Raw genomic sequence first — 18,902 nt, 5'->3', positions numbered from 1 at the left:
AACATAAATTGACAAATGCTATTGTCAGAAACTCAGAGTACAAAACGATTAAAACCATTGGAAAATACCTTCAAAATTAAATTTCAACTTGCCAGAAAATACAGATACTAAACTTGCTCCTCTCTATAAATATTGTCCAGTAACATCTATTGATGTTAACAGGTCGTTTTTTGGCTACAAATGTCAGAAACTGGCACCACTGACAAAAGGGGGATATTGTGATGTACTGTAAGGAGAAAAATAGAAAAGTAGAAAAATGTCAGTTCTACGGCCAGAAAATGAAAATAGCCCTATATGTTAGATGCATATTGACTAATTTAATTTTGTTTGCCACTCCTCTCAAATTAGCTTCGATGGAGATGACCGGTTTTCGAGCTCAACGATTCAATTAGAGATCGTGTTCTCATATCAGTGTGTTTATTTTAATCAAATTCGTGTGGATTTTAAAAAGTTAGGTGTAATTTTTTTAAAATCCACTGTCACGATAAACTATAACAGTCAAAAATAAATTCTGAAGAGACGTCCCTGAAAGGTAAAGTAGCTACACTTTCGATGTTATATTTCAACTACAAAACTTTGTTACAACTTTGCTACATATTTGAAAATGCTCTCTCGTATTCTATTATTAGTGCATATTAAGTGTATATTTTAACACATTTAACAGCATAGTTGCATGCATATTTCATGAATTTTGTGTGCATAAAAATCCGAACTCTAATTTTAACATATTACTGTGTCTTCTATGAAAGATGAGACTGCATTTAATAACTGTGATATAAGTGTGAGTTGTGTGTTTATTTGTGTTTCCATGTGCAATGTTTCCCCTTTACATGTATCTTCTTTTTATTCGTTATTATTCCTGCATTGTTGCCTTTAAAATTTTCGTTGCTTTTTCTTCTTTGACGATCAAACTCCGGACTCTGAGACTACTATCGTTCTACTTTGGGAAGAATATTATTTTGGTAAGCCTTGTAATCAATGTCTAGTTTCTTTGTAAGAATTAGACATGATCAAGTTTTCGGTTCTCGAGTTATAAGTGATTATTAAACGTGAAATGGAAGCATAAGAACTTCAGCTTTACTCGCAAGTTTCCATGTGTTCTTGCAAAGAGCTTTCTTGCTGGGTTCAGAAGACTAAATGAAGTCACAAGAGACAAAAAAAAAAAAAAGTAAAAAAATCTACTCTAGGACAGAATTTCTCAACCTGTGGTACGCGAGCGCCGTTGGTGGTACATGATATGACTTATGGTAGTATTAATAATAATTAATATGCTTTGGTAGTACACCGATGCAAAAGGTTGAGAACCCCTGCTCTAGCATGTCCGGAAGCAACACCAAGAATTTTCGGGAAATTAATGCTCTCACGAAAACTTGATAAAAACGTAGGGTGCACAAGTACATCATTTTGGATCTATATCCAGCCAGAAATATGTTGAAATGATATAAAAAGGAGTTTCATGACTCAAGAACGAAATGCCGGATGAAATTCAGGATAATAATAATAATAATAATAATAATAATAATAATAATAATAATAATAATAATAATAATAATAATGATAATAAATAAAATAAAGTTAGTTATTTTGTGACTAGATTCTATTAACGTATCAGTGAATGTGAAATGTGTGTGACTTTTTAATTACTATCATTTTTTCTTTTCAATAAGACCTTGTGTGCAGCCTATGTTCGAAATTCTCTGTATATTAATGGATTCTATGCTCCAAGTAGACACAGTGTTCTCTTACCCGATCTTGAACTAGGATCAGTGGAGCAGCACCGAAACGTCGTACTTCACCCATATTTTTCTATAATATGGTATTTTCACGGTTTCATATCTCGATTCATTTTCTAAAATTACTTGTTGATATTTCTGAACACTCTGTATAAATAAAATACGATACGAAGAAATCACTTTATTGAGATGTTAGAGATAACTATTGAAAAATATTAACATTACCTTTCCTTCATTATGTTTCAGCCTACCTCTCTAAAGGTAACTACAACTTCTTGTTCGTGGATTGGTACCGCGTAGCAGCAGCTCCATGGTACAACATTGCAGTTAAACATGTCCGCCATGTTGGACAATATGTGGCCATGATGATTGATTTTCTAGTCTTAAGCGGTCTTCCGACTTTCAATGTACATATCATTGGTTTCAGCCTGGGTGCACATGTAGCAGGTGTTGCAGGATACCATACCAGAATGGGAAAAGTTGGAAGAATTACAGGTAATATTCTTTTCTTTTTTTTAAAGTTTAACATCCCACCCTTATGCACCGAGATTAAGGGGGACGGTGTTGATCAGATGGATGATATTGGGGGAATGACGAAAGTGGGAGGCAACGGGAGAAGCCTGAGAAAATTTAAGGACACCGTGTTTATCCACTACAGAACATACTTGGCGTGGACTGAGATCGAACCAAGGATTTCACACATCAGAAGTGGTCCCGCTCCACTGATCCCCGCATGTAATATTCGTTTTATGCAGGTATCTATGTACAACTTCTTACAGAATGATGTACCGTATCAGAAACAAAACAGTAACATCTTACACTGATTTTTTTTTTTTTTAAATACAAATATTACTCTTTCAAGCAAACCATAATTAAGTAGAGAGGAAACGTTCTCCAATTTCTCAAATATCTTTAGTACATACTCTCATATAACGTGCGTCATAACATTTAAATTAACTTGATCAGAGGCAGGCGCGCAGGCAGAAATTTTTGTTGGGAGAAATTCAAGCTTTGGGATGAATGTCCAATACTAGAAGCCAAGACGTCTATGAAGTATTGAACGGATATTATTCTGCACCCGAAAAGATGATAAGTAATTGTAAAATATTTCCAACTATATTTCCAGAGAAAAATGATAGAACTAGATTATTTTTATAAGAGATAGAGTACAGATGAAGTACAAGATCAAATTTTCATGGTACATCAATAATTTCCCTGTTAAACAGTGGTAGTTTTATTGAGAAAGTGTACAAATGTATATTGAGTTAGGAAGTTTTTTGAGGGGGGGGGGGGTTCGGACCCAGTGGACCTCTTGTAGGTGCGCCCATGGTCATATGAGATTGGGCTTTACATTGACTTCTAACAAATGATCGTTTTATTCGTAAGTTGCAGCCTAAGATCCTACTAAAGAAACAGATCAACTGTTTAACATGAGATCTGAACTACAAGGGAATCGATCCCGAGTCTCTCACACCAAAGGAAAGAACGTTAACCAGCTAGCGACGAGAGACAGCTATGTCGATGTTTTCAGAAGAAATATATCATTTTTTCATTTAAGATCCTTATTGTAAAAAGGAAATGTGTAAGTCTATGTATAAAGATACCTGAGTGATGCCAATAGATGTCGCTAGTATGCAGACAATTTGAAGATTTAAAACTTTTGTGACGATTTAATTGCAACTTGAAAACTATATTGTTTCAATTTAATTATTTCAAAATACAAAAAGAGCCATAACCATATTTAAAATTAAGCATTAATAGACCTATTTTGTGTATTGTTACTGTAATTTATTGTGACGACTTAATTGTAACTTAAAAACTCCATTGTTTCAATTCAATTAACTTCAAAATAGGACAAGAACCGTAACCATATTAAAATTAAGCATTAATATTTGTGTTTCTACAACAATTTATTGTGACGATTTAATTGCAACTTAAAAACGACATTGTTTCAATCTAATTGCTTCAAAATAGAACAGGGGCTGTAACCATATTTAAAATTAAGTATTTATATGTGTGGATTTGTACAGTAATTTATTTGTTGTGACGATTTAATTGCAACTTAAAAACGACTTTGTCAATTTAATTGCTTCAAAATAGAACAGGAGACGTAACCATATTTAACCCTTTATCGGCTTTATGCAATTGAGTGGATAGAAAATTATGATAATATGTCTGTGGGATATTCAGGAAACATGACAGCAATAGGCAGCATACTCGACTTCAGATGTTGCAGGAGTGCAACAAATTACTATAGCGATAAATTAGCAAGCGAAAAGAAAGACATCGCTTCACGTATAGTGCTGCAATATTTGCAACAATATCGGTAAAGAGTTAAAATTAAACACTCATATTTGTGGATTTCTACAGTAATATTTATTTGTTGTAACGATTTAATTGAACTTAAAACAGCAGTGTTTCAATTTAATTATATGGAAAGGGATACGGTCCTAACCATGAATAAATTTGAAAAAATGAAATGAAATCTTTGAGTTTTACGTCCCACGATTATGCCAAAGGAGAGGGTGATGATGAGTAATGAATGAAATGGTGGAATGAAAAAGTGGGACGAAACGGGAGAACCCCAAGAAAACCCACGCACACGGTGTTTCTCCACCACAAAGTTCATTTGGCGGGGGCTGGGATCGAACTCGGGACCCCAAGCACCAGAGGTGAACGCTCTACCCCCTTTTTTTTTAGTTAACTGAGCCACCGAACGTGCCTCAGCAACTTACTTGACCTAACTACACTTGACTTGCTTTACGTGCTTTACTCGGTTAACTGGCTTTACCTAGGAACGACAGGGACACGAACACAGAAACATCGAGGACAATTAAAATCACAAAAGCTCTCCCAACGGGAATCGAACCCGGAACCCCGTACACCAAGCGCACACGTGCTAGCCACTAGACCAGCGGGGAGGGCACCACTGAGTCACCGCGGCCCCTGCCTAAATTTGAGCATTAATTTTTGAGTAACTGCAAGCAAGTTGGTGGGATAAATAAAAAAGAAAACTTAAATGTAATCAATTAGCAGTTTTAATTAAGCACAATTTTAACCTATAGTGTACAGCGAGCCAAAGGCTTGGGAGGAACTACTACTACTAATAAATAATAATAATAATAATAATAATAATAATAATAATAATAATAATAATAATAATAATAATAATAATAATAATAATAATCTAAAGATCTGTGACCTATTTCTAATGGAGAATCTGCGAGACCTAAACTCCGTCAAAATACCTAACCCTTGCCATATTCCTTTTTGACTCTCTCTATCTCTCCTAAATTAGCAGTTACAGCAAATAATATAAATTTTGTTATAATTGTTTCTAAGAAAAAAAACTGCTTTCATTATTATCAAGTGAAATCACTTTTACTGTACAGCATTTCTGTTGTGTACGTACATCGCGCGTAACAAAAAAGCAACTCACCGTAGCGTGTAATGTGAAACCTTGCGTGGCTCAGCACTAATAGATACCGACGCCCCCTCACAGTTTTTTTTTCTCTAATAAATTTGCAAACAGATGTGTATATCATTCTTGTTAAAACTTTCTCATCTAGAGCTCTTGTAACTAAGAGAAAGTACGTAGAATCATATTGTATACAAGTATGTATCTTTCCGGACTATTATGTTCACTATTAATGCTCCAGAAAGTTTTGACTTTTATCTTCACTGGCTCTGCAAAGTTTTTTGTATGCTTAATTGCACCAAGATTCAGTTTAATATGGTTGTTCCCTACTTAACTGCGGGCGCACTGATACTGAACTCGGTTCTTTCGCGCTAAAATGCTATAGTAGAAAAAGCTTGTTGCCCCAAATATATGGTTTTATTAAATTTCAAAATGAAATTCACAAAATGAAATTCAATCTTTAATGTATCGTCCCATGATTATGCTCTTTAGGCTAAACTAGGCGGATGTTTAATGAAAATGGACGATTTTAAAAATTAGTGGGATGAGAATGTGCTGAAAATCCCGGGAAAGCCCATGGACACGATTATTATCAAAACAGACTAAGATGGCATTGGCCAGGATTTGAACCAAGGACCCTAACATCAGAAGTGAAGACTCTACCGTTGAGACACCGTACTGCCTACATGCCTATTCCTGAGAAACCATATTAAAACTAAATGAATCTTCGCAGCGTTTAGTTACTTAAGATTGTAGGCAACAATTATGATAAAATGTTAAACTTCATAATGTAAAAACATGCTATTACTCATTTTCATCATATCTTGTTCAGTTAATGTTGTTTCCATAAATATTATGATTAATGTGTTTTGCCTACCCTGTCATTTCTTTCAGATGATGCAGGTAAATTTTTAATAAACAAATTTCAAATGTTCTCTTATAGGACAATCCCTATTGAAGATAAGTAATCTAAAGGATTATTAATCTGTATTGAAAATAAGTATTCTAGAGGATTAGCAATCTCTATTGGATATTGAACATAGTGTTTTTAGAATATAATGGTCGTTTTAATACTTAATGAGTAAAATACTTAATGTACGGTGCAAGTCAAGTTTGAATTTCCACCCCTTGTGGTACTAAAATTATTAGCATTATAATTGGCAACGAAGAAATTTGTAACCCAACCACATAATGGTGGGACGGTGGATGCAGGTTTCAAAGAAGGAGAGAAGCAGAGCACTGTGTACAGAGACTCCAAAGAAAGAAGGAAGGCGAACAGTGGATACAGGCAATAAAGGAGGAGCGAAACCGAACGAAAGAAGTATATGGTGAACACTGGCACCAAAGGAAAACAAATTGCAATAAAACAGCACAAAAAATGGGGGAGAATGTTGTAGATGATAAGGAATATTATGGGAATTGTGTAGTACGGTATAGATGAAAAAGAAGAAATGAATTACCGTAGTTAAGATGTTATATTTGTTAGGTATACATTCAGTAACAAATTATTGAGATTGAAATTGTTCCTAATTTATATTCTTGTTTGTTTACTTATATTTAATTTCACATTATAAGATGGATTATTATATAATTATGTTGCAATATTAGAAAATATATCTAATGTTGAACTTGGATTTTAAACATGGCGTTTGTAGAATACAATTTTCGTTTAATAATAATAGGCTAGCGTCTTTGGAAATGCGCTGTGGTTGTACACAAGGAAGTAGTAGATTTACAACCGCAATATTGAGTAAAATAATTGTATTCTGCAGGTTAAATTTGAATGTTCCATCATTTGTAGTACTAACATTTTATTAACACTACAAAGGTAAATAATCCAAAGGATTATTAACCTGTATTGAAGGTAAGTAATCTAAAGGATTATTAATGTCTGTTGAAGATAAAAAATTCAGAGGACTATTTAATCTCTATTGAAGATGAGTAATCTAAAGAATTATTGATCTTTATTAATTGTAAATCTTTATTGAGGATAAATAATCTAAAGGAATATAAATCTTTATTGAAGATAAGTAATCCGAAGGATTGTTAATCTGTATTGAAGGTAAGTAATCTAAAGGATTTTTAATCTCTGTTGAGAATAAAAAAATCAAAGAACTATTTAATTTCTATTGAAGATGAGTAATCTAAAGAATTATTGATCTTTATTAGTTGTAAATCTTTATTGAGGATAAGTAATCTAAAGGATTATAAATCTTTATTGAAGATAAGTAATCCAAAGGGTTATTAATATGTAATGGAGATAAGTAATTTAAACTAGACTACTTTACATACTGCACTCAGATTACAGAACTGTGAGGGCTTCCACGTTACATTATGTTCATGAACGTATTTCTCTCAAATTGACACTTTTCTACACACTTCGAGATTTTGGATTTGAGACACCATGGATAGTATTTTTCCATGTTTTCAGTACTATCTTCGTGGTATATACACTGAGGACTTGTTAGTTTCAATTGTTTGGTCTCTAGTGTAGTCACCAGTAATTACAAGATAACATCTTGAACTTTCGAAGATAAACAACCGAACCCGCGTCGCTAACCTATCATAGAAGTAACTCTCTCAGTTACCATCTATCTTCATTCTAAGTTCTAACAGATAAATGGTGAATCCAGTGAACTTCGCGTTTAGTCTCATTCAGTGGCGTATTTAGGGGGGCTTCCGGGCTTAAGCCCCCCCGAAATCTTACTATAGTAAAGCATATGAAATATCTTGCAGAATTTTCACATTTTCAGGCAAAGCCCCCCGAAACAAAATCGTAAATACGCTACTGGTCTCATTCATCGATATATAAGGACAGAGAACTGTTTCCAGGTTCATAAGAGGGAAGCCATAGTGAGAGAAATATGTTCCTTGCACACACAAATTCACTACACCACACCAAACACTCTATATTTCCTAAATGTTCACTGAAACACTATTAACTCAGATATAAAACGTACTTCTGTGTATTTATTTCTGCGAAAATTCTAGGACTACCAATACGAGATTGGGAAAGTACGTATGTCTTTACGACACTGAATATCATAATATTTAAGTTCTATCTTCACCCGTATAACAGTGTCATTGAGGCATATCAGCAATATACTGATTTTTCTTTTTTTTTTTTTTTTTAAATGAAGGCTAGTATAACTTAAGTTCTGTTATATTTTGTATTATTTTAAGATGTCACTATTTTCATTTAGGTCTGGATCCAGCTTTTCCTCTGATTACAATGAACCATCACTCTGAGAGACTTGATTCTAGAGACGCAGAATTTGTGGACATCATTCATACCTCAGCTGGGTTGTATGGTTACCCATCTTCTATTGGTCATGTAGACTTCTTTCCTAATGGAGGCACCATAGTGCAGCCAGGGTGCAGACTATCTCCTTTGCCAGGTAATGAAGCGAAAGACTCTTTTGTCATCAAAGAAATATGAGAAAGTAATTGTTACTGTAGTGTATGTTTTCATTTAGTAGTGCTACTGTAATATGATTGTAAATGAAGATGCCTACGTAACTAGTCTAGTTTTGTCCACATGACAGAACATGGAGTTGTCTTGACTTAGGAAGGTGATATGAAAGTGCTTTGTCGTCTCCAAAAGTATATAATACTAGTTAAAGAGCTCTGTCTTCTGTCATATCTCATCACGAAACCTCTATTCTGTCTCGTCTCATGGATGACACTAAGCTAGACAACTCAGTTTTTCTAAAAATATTTTTCGGTAGCGATAAAGACTTTAAGAAACTATACGTTTCTTATTATAATAATATTGGCATTACTTGTTTATTTTTGTCTCTGTTAAATGAAATTCATTGCGTTGTGACTCTAAAATAGAACCATACGCCCTTATTGTTGAAAAATTTGTTATGGACACTAAACTAAACTTCTTTGGTTTCTGAACAGACCTCTTCCAACATATACAACTTGATAATTTCCAATAGTCACTGTAACATATCCACTTGCGGTCGGATTCACAGTTAGCATCTACATACTTCAGTATTTATTATTTCCATCTCTTTGTAATAATTAGTTTTTAAGATGAATTTAGAATTGTTCTTTTTCTTTAAATCAAACTAATAAAGATTTTGTACGAGACAATTTTTTTTTTTTTTTTACTTACGATATACATTTATTTTATTAAATGAATGTATGGTGAAATACCGTACACTACAGTTTCTTCTTCATACACAGTAGTAGTATACTTCTACCATTGTTCACAAAACTGTCGGACAAGAAATTACCTTCATGGAAATGCTTGAGATATCCATACAATTTCTCAAAGAAGATTGGAAAGTGTGATTTTTACATATTGAAGATGATATAAAAGAAAGTAACGTGAATAATAGACTATGAACTTGTTAAGATATAGGAAATTAACATCGAGTAGTATAATTATAATTATTTTCAATCTTGTGAAAATATAACAAAGTAAGCCACCACTAAAATTAATATAATCATAAACTTATCAATATAGATTATAATATAGTAGCAAGCATTGTGAATTTTAGATAAGAGCAAGGTATCACATCGTATGATTTCTATTTAAGAAAATGAAAATAAATTCAAAATGGCGGATTTCAAGATGGCGGCCATCAACATCAAATGTCCTAAAAATTTTCCCCTCCCACCTGTACTACTAACCTATAGTGTTACTTACGCAATTATTTTCAAAATCCCGTCTTTTACAGAGTATTAGCGTGTCTCAACACTTTTTTTTTTTTTTAAAGCATCACCTATCTGCTATTGCGTAGTTATAACTTTGTATTACTAATTTACGTTTCACGTTGTAACAAGAGGTGTGTGATAGGCGGATTCGAATATAAAATTCTATATCGATATATCGAAAACCAAAATATTGAAAGGAGAAATATTCAGTATCAAGTCAAAATATCGAGAAAAAAACAAAATATTGTGTATTGAAATATGAGATACCAAAAATTTTTAATATATATCAAAATATCGATCACTAATATTTTTTGATATCGATAGATCGTTATAATGAAATAGTGTATTATGCAGCAGCCCCAGTATAATTGAAATTTGTGTTGAGCAGTCAATTTCAAAGAAGTAATATTCATATGTTTCCTTTTTCAGTCACTTGCAGCCACTGGCGCGCTTGGCAATTTTATGTAGAATCACTCCGGAACGAGTTTGGTTTCGTGGCGATCCCTTGCGACAGTTGGAAGAACTACAAGCGCACTCGATGTCGTGCGAAAGGTGAACCTGTGCCAATGGGAGTAGCTGTCCCACGAACGTGAGTGCCGAATTCATTTTACATTTGTATACATTTTTAAACCTAATTTCTATATTTACATATAAAAGTGTATCTGGCCTATGTATTTATGTATGTATGTATGTGGGGGGTGTTTATGTGTTGGGGTGTGTATTTTTCATCAAACTTGGTACAGCGAACCACAAAAGTATCTCCCCCCTAAGTGCTCTAATTCCATTACTTGAGGTCCAGGTAATTTGTAGTTGTGAGAACGAGTAAACAGATGTAACCCAACTTACACGGAACTTTTTTCGGCACTGACAGCAGTTCGTAGCACTGAGTCAGGTCTTTATGAAAGTAAAATTGTGAGTAGATGACGCACGAAACATTTATCCATTCTGAGACGAATCGCTTTGGTTCAGAGCATGTTGTCCAATGAACACCATATTCAATATTGCTGTATATGTAATGTATGATTTCATTATATACTCTATATTCATTATATTCAAAGAAATAAAAACACTGATCACACATGAATCAAAAAATGCTTGAAAGTAGACGAAAATATCAAATCTAGAACAACTGCTGGAAATAAGTTTGTAAATTACTGTTTCCATTGACAGACCTTCTCCAACTCTCCTTATTTCAACATCTCTTTCTTTCTAGGAAAGAGAAGGTCTTGCTTGTCACACCGAATATGCATTGAAATTGAAATTGAAACATTAAAAAATTTCAGCCCGGCCGGGATTTAATTCCGGGTCTACAGAATAGAAGTTCAATGCGCTAACCACTCAATTACCGCGCTACTTCATTTGCCACCCAGACTCATACCTAGTTAAAATCGTTTCATGGAAGAATATACACAAGATACTAATGCTTATGTGAGTGTCTTAATGACTTACTCAAGATTTCCTTGTTTAACTCAAAAACAAATTATATAGACGTTCCTCAATGAGGAAAATATCACGAAACATTCTTCAAGTTGAGACTACGTCATCTGTTTTAGGGATAGTCCCGATTTACATTACATTTCTTCTCTACCATACCTTCTAATTTCCAAAGAAGAAAAGACGACAGAAATTATTTTCACAGTCTTTGAATTGTATCAACATGTGTAGAAATAGACAGTTCTACTTTTATGTTTCATAACTATAGTTTGTTTTCCTATATTCATATGATGAACTTATGGCAAATTTAGCCGGTGGCACTAGCCGAGTGATTTCGGGAGTTCATCTTCTGTTCATAGTGCAATCCACTAGGGGTTCGAATTCCTCTGAATTGCAAGGTCGGAATTTTAGCTGTCCTCGGTATTTCTGTGTTCGTGTTCCTGTAGTGTTTGGAATACGTCGAAAGGACATGAGGTGCCAGTGACGAACAATATCCCTGTTGGGACGATTTGTTAAAAAAAAAAAAAAAAAAAATGTGAAAGCAGGAAACTCCCATTGCAGCTACCTGGGTTCAAATCCCATCGTGGCAGTTAATTTTTCTGTATGGGAAGGTAATGTGTATGTAATTGGTATTGTAATTCTGTTATTTCTTTATTATTATTATTATTATTATTATTATTATTATTATTATTATTATTATTATTATTATTATTATTATTACCACAGTAGGAAAGAAAAAGTAACATAGTCAAAGGTATTCATAGCAACAGAAAAGATATACAGTATGTCAGATGTTTCTTAGGTTCACACATGAACGCAATAATATTACGTTTATGGATTTACAGATAGAATTATCATCTTATGAAAAGAAATGGAATATAAATGTTTGTTAGCTGATAACAGTAATACATTTTGTTTCGCCCGTCTTCTACGTAGAAAGGTGATGTGACATCTTAAATAGGATCATTCTCGTGACTCGAGTTATAAGTTGGATCACTATTTGCAATTTGTGCACAGCTAGGAACAATTCCTAGGAACGCATTTTTGGTCCATACTACAGCAGTAAGGACGTGTTTAGCCCATATGTGTTAATCAATTCTTGTCGAAACACGTTACGTTCCCAGACCAAGGTTGATACGGTGGACGTAATTTTGTATTGTTGGCATTTCACCTGTGAAGGAAGTCGTTTCAACTCTGAGATCCAGAAAAATTGAATATTTTTCATGTTAGTATACATCAGAAGTATGAACATCGCAAATTATAAAGATTTTCGTAAGTGCCTCAGCAGGGATCAAACCCAGGATCCCAACATTACGAAACTAATGCTTAAGCCACTACTCTAAGACAACATTATTCGGGGAGAAGGAAGAAACTGGATGCGCAGTGAATTCAGTAATTACACACATTTACTTTTGCAATGTAATAATGGTGAAATTTTCTGGTTTCAGCCATGATAAAATATTAAAGTATTATGCAGAAAAAAAATTCCAGAGAATTCAACTTTAAATTGACAACTAAAAAGACACACAAACACGCAAGGCCATGCAGGAGAAATTGGCCTTTAGAGTGCTTTGAACCCTTGACAGACTTATTCACTTACTCTCTTATGATCATCAAAACCTTTTGGGGTACTTCCCGTAGATATAGAAAGTTGTATCCAGGCTTGGTGTAGCGTGCAAGTAAACAAGTAAAAAGCAACAGGATGATATTTCTCTCCCCCAAACCCCTACAATGGAGCGTTTGTATTATTCACGAAAAAACTTCAAATCCAATCAGAAAACATAAAATATAAAATATGTAGCCGATCTCGACTATGCAATAATAATAATAATAATAATAATAATAATAATAATAACAATAATAATAAAGAAATAACAGAATTACAATATCAATTACGTAAACAATGCCTTCCAATAAAGAAAAAATATCAAATGCCACGACGGGATTCGAACCCAGATCGCTGTAATGGCAGTTCTCTGCTTTCACATTTTGCAATCTTTTTTTTCATTTTCTTTATTGCAGTTAAGCTACATATAAAACATAAAGTACAGTCAGATTACATGAGTATCAGAGAACAGTTCATTGGTTTCTATTAGTAGAGTGACAAAGATCAGACTGCACGATTACATAGTGGTAAGACATCCAAAGATGAGGGCGTTCGTTATAAGCTTGAACAAGAGATGCATCGAGGAAATGAGCAAAGAGGGTTTTTCTTCTGGTTGGTGGAAAATGTCTATATCTGGTATACAAGTAATCCTGGTATTCGGTGATACGGCGTAACTCAGGAGTAAGGATATAATGAACAGTAGTCGATATTAACCACAGCACAGAGTTATGTTTAGCGCTGGAAAAGAGACGGAAATCAGGAAATAAGACGAGATCACTGGGAACAGAAGCTGGCAATGTACGGCAAATAGTAATGATCAGTCGTTGAAACTTGGTCCAAATATGAACTGTATTATAACAGATTGTTAATCGATGTTCCAAATCATCGACACGACCACACTTGATACAAAAGGCATTGTCACTGAAGTGTAATCGATGTCGTTTAGCACGAGTGTCCACAAGGTCGTTCACCACAGCGTACCAACTCGAGATTGTCAGTCCAGAAAGGTGAGAGGCAAAGATATTACTCCACACTCTCGTCCATTGTCGTGTGGGGTGCTTTTCGTAGAGGTGATGAGGAGGAAGAGAAAGTTGGCGAAGTAAATACTGATACAAGTCCTTCACTGAACTAGGCAACGCAGCAGTCAGAGCTGTAGACATATACACATAGGAACAAATAACATCACTATAATACCAATAAACATCAGGAATATGCAGATATTAAGTGGAAATGTATATGCAACAGTGTCAAGACAGTAAGAAAGAATGGTATGGCTGATTCCCGTAAGGCTGCTTGTAAGGCTCTGGAAGCCTCGGAGCAAAAACATAGCCCGAGCTTTGAGGCCGACGTGGATAAAATTGAGACCACCAGCTTTTGGCGAGAGACATGTGAAGGGATACTTAACTCTAAAGACGTGACCATGCCAAAGAAACCAATTAACAACACTCGTAATGCGTTGACAAATATCATTGGACATAGGAAGCAGCTGACACACATACCACAATTTTGATAGAGCATAAGTATTCAGAAAGTATATCCGAGACAATAAACACAACTGGCGTGATCGATGTGAGTGGAGAACATACCGGATACTGTTTACGAGTAAGTTATAGTTCACATGGACTGTTTCAAGAATGATAGAGGAAACTGTGATGTCCAAGATTTTTAACTGAGGAACAACGTTAGTGATAGTGGGATACTCAGAAGAAGGTTGTGTGCCAAGAACCAAAAGCTTAGTTTTTGACTGATTGATCTGAGCTCCAGATAAGGCAGTGTATTCCATCAAACAGGTATCAAGGGTGCGAATATCACTGAAATCGTGGATGAAAACTGTCACATCATCAGCATAACTGCAGACTCGTAAGGTATGCCCATGAAGGAAAAGGCCAGAGAGACGAGCAATAATACTATAAAGAAGAGGGCAAAGAGAAATGAAAAACAAGCTCATACTCAGTGGGCACCCTTGACGCACACTTCGTTTGATACGCACAGGCTCAGTGAGAAATCCATTGATTTTAAGTTTACTTTGAGCATTGTCGTACAAGATACGAATCCAGCGAATGAACTGCTCTCCGATACCTAAGGTGGAGAGTATACGCCACAAATAATCATGACGGACGCGGTCAAAGGCTTGGTGGAAATCAAGTGAAAGGAGAGCATGACAGGCAGAAGAGTCTTCAAGGGTAGAAACAACGTCACGAATGCACTGCAAAAGATGGTAGATCTTCTTGTTTTCAACACACGCATATTGGTGAGGATCCACTAACTTGGCTAAATAGGGGCGTAAGCGGTTGTTCAAGCAGCGAGCGAGAATTTTGTAGTCAAAATTCAGCATGGTGATTGGCCTGTAATGGAAAACGGTAGTAGGATGTGATTGTTTCGGTAAAAGATAGTCACGCCAGCCGCTTTATACCGGGTCGGTGCAGTAGGAGCAAAATGTTCGTTCACCACAGCAGATAAGGTATCGCCAATAAGTGGAAAGAAACGTTTGTACCACTCTGCTGGAAGGCCATCAATTCCAGGAGATTTTCCACACAAAGCACTCGTAATTGCTGTTTGCACCTCTTCTTTGGTGAATGAGTTTCCAGTGATTACGCTTCACGTTGATCGAGCACATATGGGAGGCGATCTAGGAAGGAAGACGGTATGTCAACGGTGTCCGATGTGCCATATAAACTGGAATAATAGGTGTAAAAAGTCCGCTTAATACCTGCAAAATTATGATGGTGTTACCTTCGTCATCCTTGATGTTCTCAATATATTTGCGTGTACCTAGTTTATGTTCTGCCAAGACATGGTAGAGCGACGGTTCTTCTTGAGGATCGATGACTGTAGATTTGCTGCGGATTTTCGTTCCTTCCATTCGACGGCGGCTCAGACACAACAGTTTAGCTTGATACTGCTTCATGAGAGGTAAGGCAGAAAGGTTATGAGGAACAGCACTTTTAGCATCAGTCAAACAACGATAGTAGAAATGGAAAAGAGTTCGGTTATCACGCTCTCGCTCAGCACAATACCAGCGACAAAAGCTGGAAACACTTTTTGTGATATTGATATTGAGATATTGATATCACCAGTCAGTAACAGTCCAAAAATGTCTCTGCTGGGTTAACCAGGTGTCGCACTTGGTTGTAAAAGATTCGCAAAATTCATTATCTTCAAGAAGTATTACGTGTCAATAACCAGGCCCTCGTTCAACCTTGACATCAGGTATACGCAAGGTAACAATATAAGCAGAATGATCGGAAAATATGGTAGGTACAATTTCAGCGTCAAATATGTTTCGGATCAGCATGGGACACATATACATGCGGTCGATGCGAGAAGCACTATTACGGGTGACATAAGTAAAGGCCTGCCGATGTGGAGAAGTAGACAGCCAGCTATCTTGGAGATGAAGACCCTGTGTTAACTCCTGCAAGGTCGGACTATAATTAAATCCGGGAGACTGGTTTCCAGGATTTAAAACACAGTTAAAATCACCAGCAAGAAGAAACATGTCACTGTTGGGGAGAATACAGGAAGCCACATCAGATGCAATGAAATTGCTACGATCCACACGTGCCTGAGAGCCAGTAGGAGTATATAGATTGAAAAGGTGAATATTGCCGAGCCGACCACTGATAATACGGCCAGTTGGGTGTAGTAAAATGGAGAAAAACTGAACATGATGCTGAGCAACAATTGCCGTTCCAGTGCCAGTGACAGTAAAATTATTGTAAACAGTAAAATTAGGACCAAGGTCTAACACTTCCAGCCCAACTTCTTGCAATAACGCGATATCAATATGAGCTTCTAGTAAAAAGTCACGCGGTGAAAATAGCTTGGCACTACTATGTAAATTATTAACATTAATAGTAGCAATCTTCAAGGTCATTGAAAAGAGAAAGAAACATACATAAAAACGAGAAGTATGCATGACAGACACGCTCACATCGCAGAAGTTTCAAGTAGGCACTACAAACAAGGACGGATCACAGATAGTGAAAAAAAGGTAAACAATAACACGTTAGTCACAATTCGCACTAAGTGCCAGCACTGCAATACACACACATAAAAAGCAACACCATTATCAAGACATTTGCCAAAGGAAAACATGATTAGCTATAAATATTACAGCATCAAAGTTGATTCTGCGAGGCATCATCTGATTGACAGTCAACAGCAGCAGTGACAATTGGAATGTCAACGTCAGGAAGGGTGTCAGCCTCTTCTTTATTTTTCTTGAACAATTTGTCACTGAGGTCTTGGCGCCTCGGACGTTTAATACGAGACCGTTCGCCAGTACTAGAAGCAGAAGTAGGAGAGTTTACACTAGGGCACACAACTTGAGGTTCCACAACGAGAGGAGAACGACCAGTAGCAACAACGGAAAGTGACAAATCTTTATCACCATCGACACTCTCTGGGTTGCCAGATCCGAGCACGCAGGAACCCCCAGGAACCGCCGGCGCCATAGAGCTTGTTGAAACTGACAAAACATTCAGAGAAGGAAGAGTTCGTGCACTGAACTCACTATTACTAGTCGTCATTCCTGTGTTGGGTGAAGCAGAAGGAATCGCAGTGGTCAATCGGACGTCTGGAGTTGACGCTGGTGTAGCACAAGTATGCGGAGAATCAGTGATGACCAAAGATGACAAGGATGAGGAGACTATCGGTGGACGATCATCGACAGAGATTGATAAGCTGAGCTTTGAGACAGACGGAGCTGAAGAGGCATCATCCGGAGGGACGGCAATAGAGGGGTGACGGGGTAGTCGCTATCCTGAATACGAGGTGCACGCGGCTCATGTAGATTATCTGTTGTTTGAGAAACATTAATGTCCGTGGAGATCTGATGTGACTGAGGTACCTCAGATTGCGATAGGTTGGGAAACCGAGCCTGAGACGTCACTGGTAGGCTGGAGAATTGAGGAACAAAATTCACTGCAGCATACAAACTAGAAGGGGCCACTTTAATCGCATAACTAGTAGCACTGCGAGGTGCGTTATTGTAAATGCTGGGTACTGTGACAGCGTATGCAAGTTTTCTCCTGTCCAGGATAAGTGACCCAGTAACGGTGCTGTTGAATCAGTACGAATGATGGAATCGATTTCTTTAATTCCATTCGTGATAATTTCCTCCCAGTTCGAATTTGGTAAACATGGTCACTAGAATATAGTTCATCATGAATATTATAAATAGTACCATACTAACTCATAACATCCTTAATAGTGTCATTGGAGAGTTCCATAGGAATTACATGTAAGCGCACAGTAACAACCTGAGTATCAGCCCAAGAAATCCGTATATCGTATGTGCCTGAAGGATCAGTAAATTGAATTACTCCACTAGTGTCATTCAAAACTTGTTCACATAACGCAAGAGACGAAAGTTTGAGGAACACACACTTACGGTAAATATCCAGTTCAAGACTCAAAACTTATTCAACAGGAAAGACAAAACGATAATATAACCATTCATAAATTGTCAGAGAGGTAGGCCGCTGCCTAACAGCTCCGAAATCAAATTTCAGTGTATTCACTCGACGTGTAGACATATTCAAGATATTCTGTCACAACCCATAAAAAAACACCAAAAATGTCACCGAAAGATCCACAGAATTACAGTGAATACTAACACGAAAAACAGAAAAAGAAAAAATGTTTCACTTAATGGGTGAGTTTGACTCACGTCACACAACATAAGTGTAGCAGCAGAGAGCACAGAGAACGTGTTTACTCGACAACGTTCACAGCGCGAATACAATCAATTCCTCATACAAAGATAAGAAAATAAAGTAGTAGTTATGTTAGATCAGGGATGCAAATAAGCAATAAAATTTTACTAGCCCAAGAAAAAAGCTACCAGCCCACATCCCTCAATAGAAATCATTTACTTAATTTCGGCATGATATTAAATACTCGCCCGCATCAATGAATCACTCGCCTCGGGCGAGTGGTCATTTGCATCCCTGTGTTAGATAAACATCGTAGCACACACTATTTCTACACGTGTTGATATAATTCAAAGAATGTGAAATTAGTTTCTACCGTCTTTCTT

The 18,902-nt window shown here is 36.2% G+C and overlaps 1 protein-coding gene across 4 annotated transcripts in view; it reads left to right on the top strand.

The window, feature by feature from the left end:
• Positions 1 to 18,902, top strand: part of LOC145686185 (pancreatic triacylglycerol lipase-like) — a 144,185-nt gene that overhangs the window by 100,136 nt on the left and 25,147 nt on the right. For all 4 annotated transcript variants that reach the window (XM_081759210.1, XM_081759209.1, XM_081759213.1 and 1 more), the window contains exons 4-6: positions 1,980 to 2,228; positions 8,355 to 8,549; positions 10,249 to 10,408. In XM_081759210.1, coding sequence (XP_081615336.1) covers positions 1,980 to 2,228; positions 8,355 to 8,549; positions 10,249 to 10,408 — 604 coding nt within the window. The remainder of the gene's footprint in view (positions 1 to 1,979; positions 2,229 to 8,354; positions 8,550 to 10,248; positions 10,409 to 18,902) is intronic.

This window comes from Thermobia domestica, chromosome 5 (assembly GCF_964235325.1).
Source record: "Thermobia domestica chromosome 5, izTheDome1.hap1.1, whole genome shotgun sequence".
NCBI lineage: Eukaryota > Metazoa > Arthropoda > Insecta > Zygentoma > Lepismatidae > Thermobia > Thermobia domestica.
This window is presented reverse-complemented; position numbering and strand designations above follow the sequence as displayed.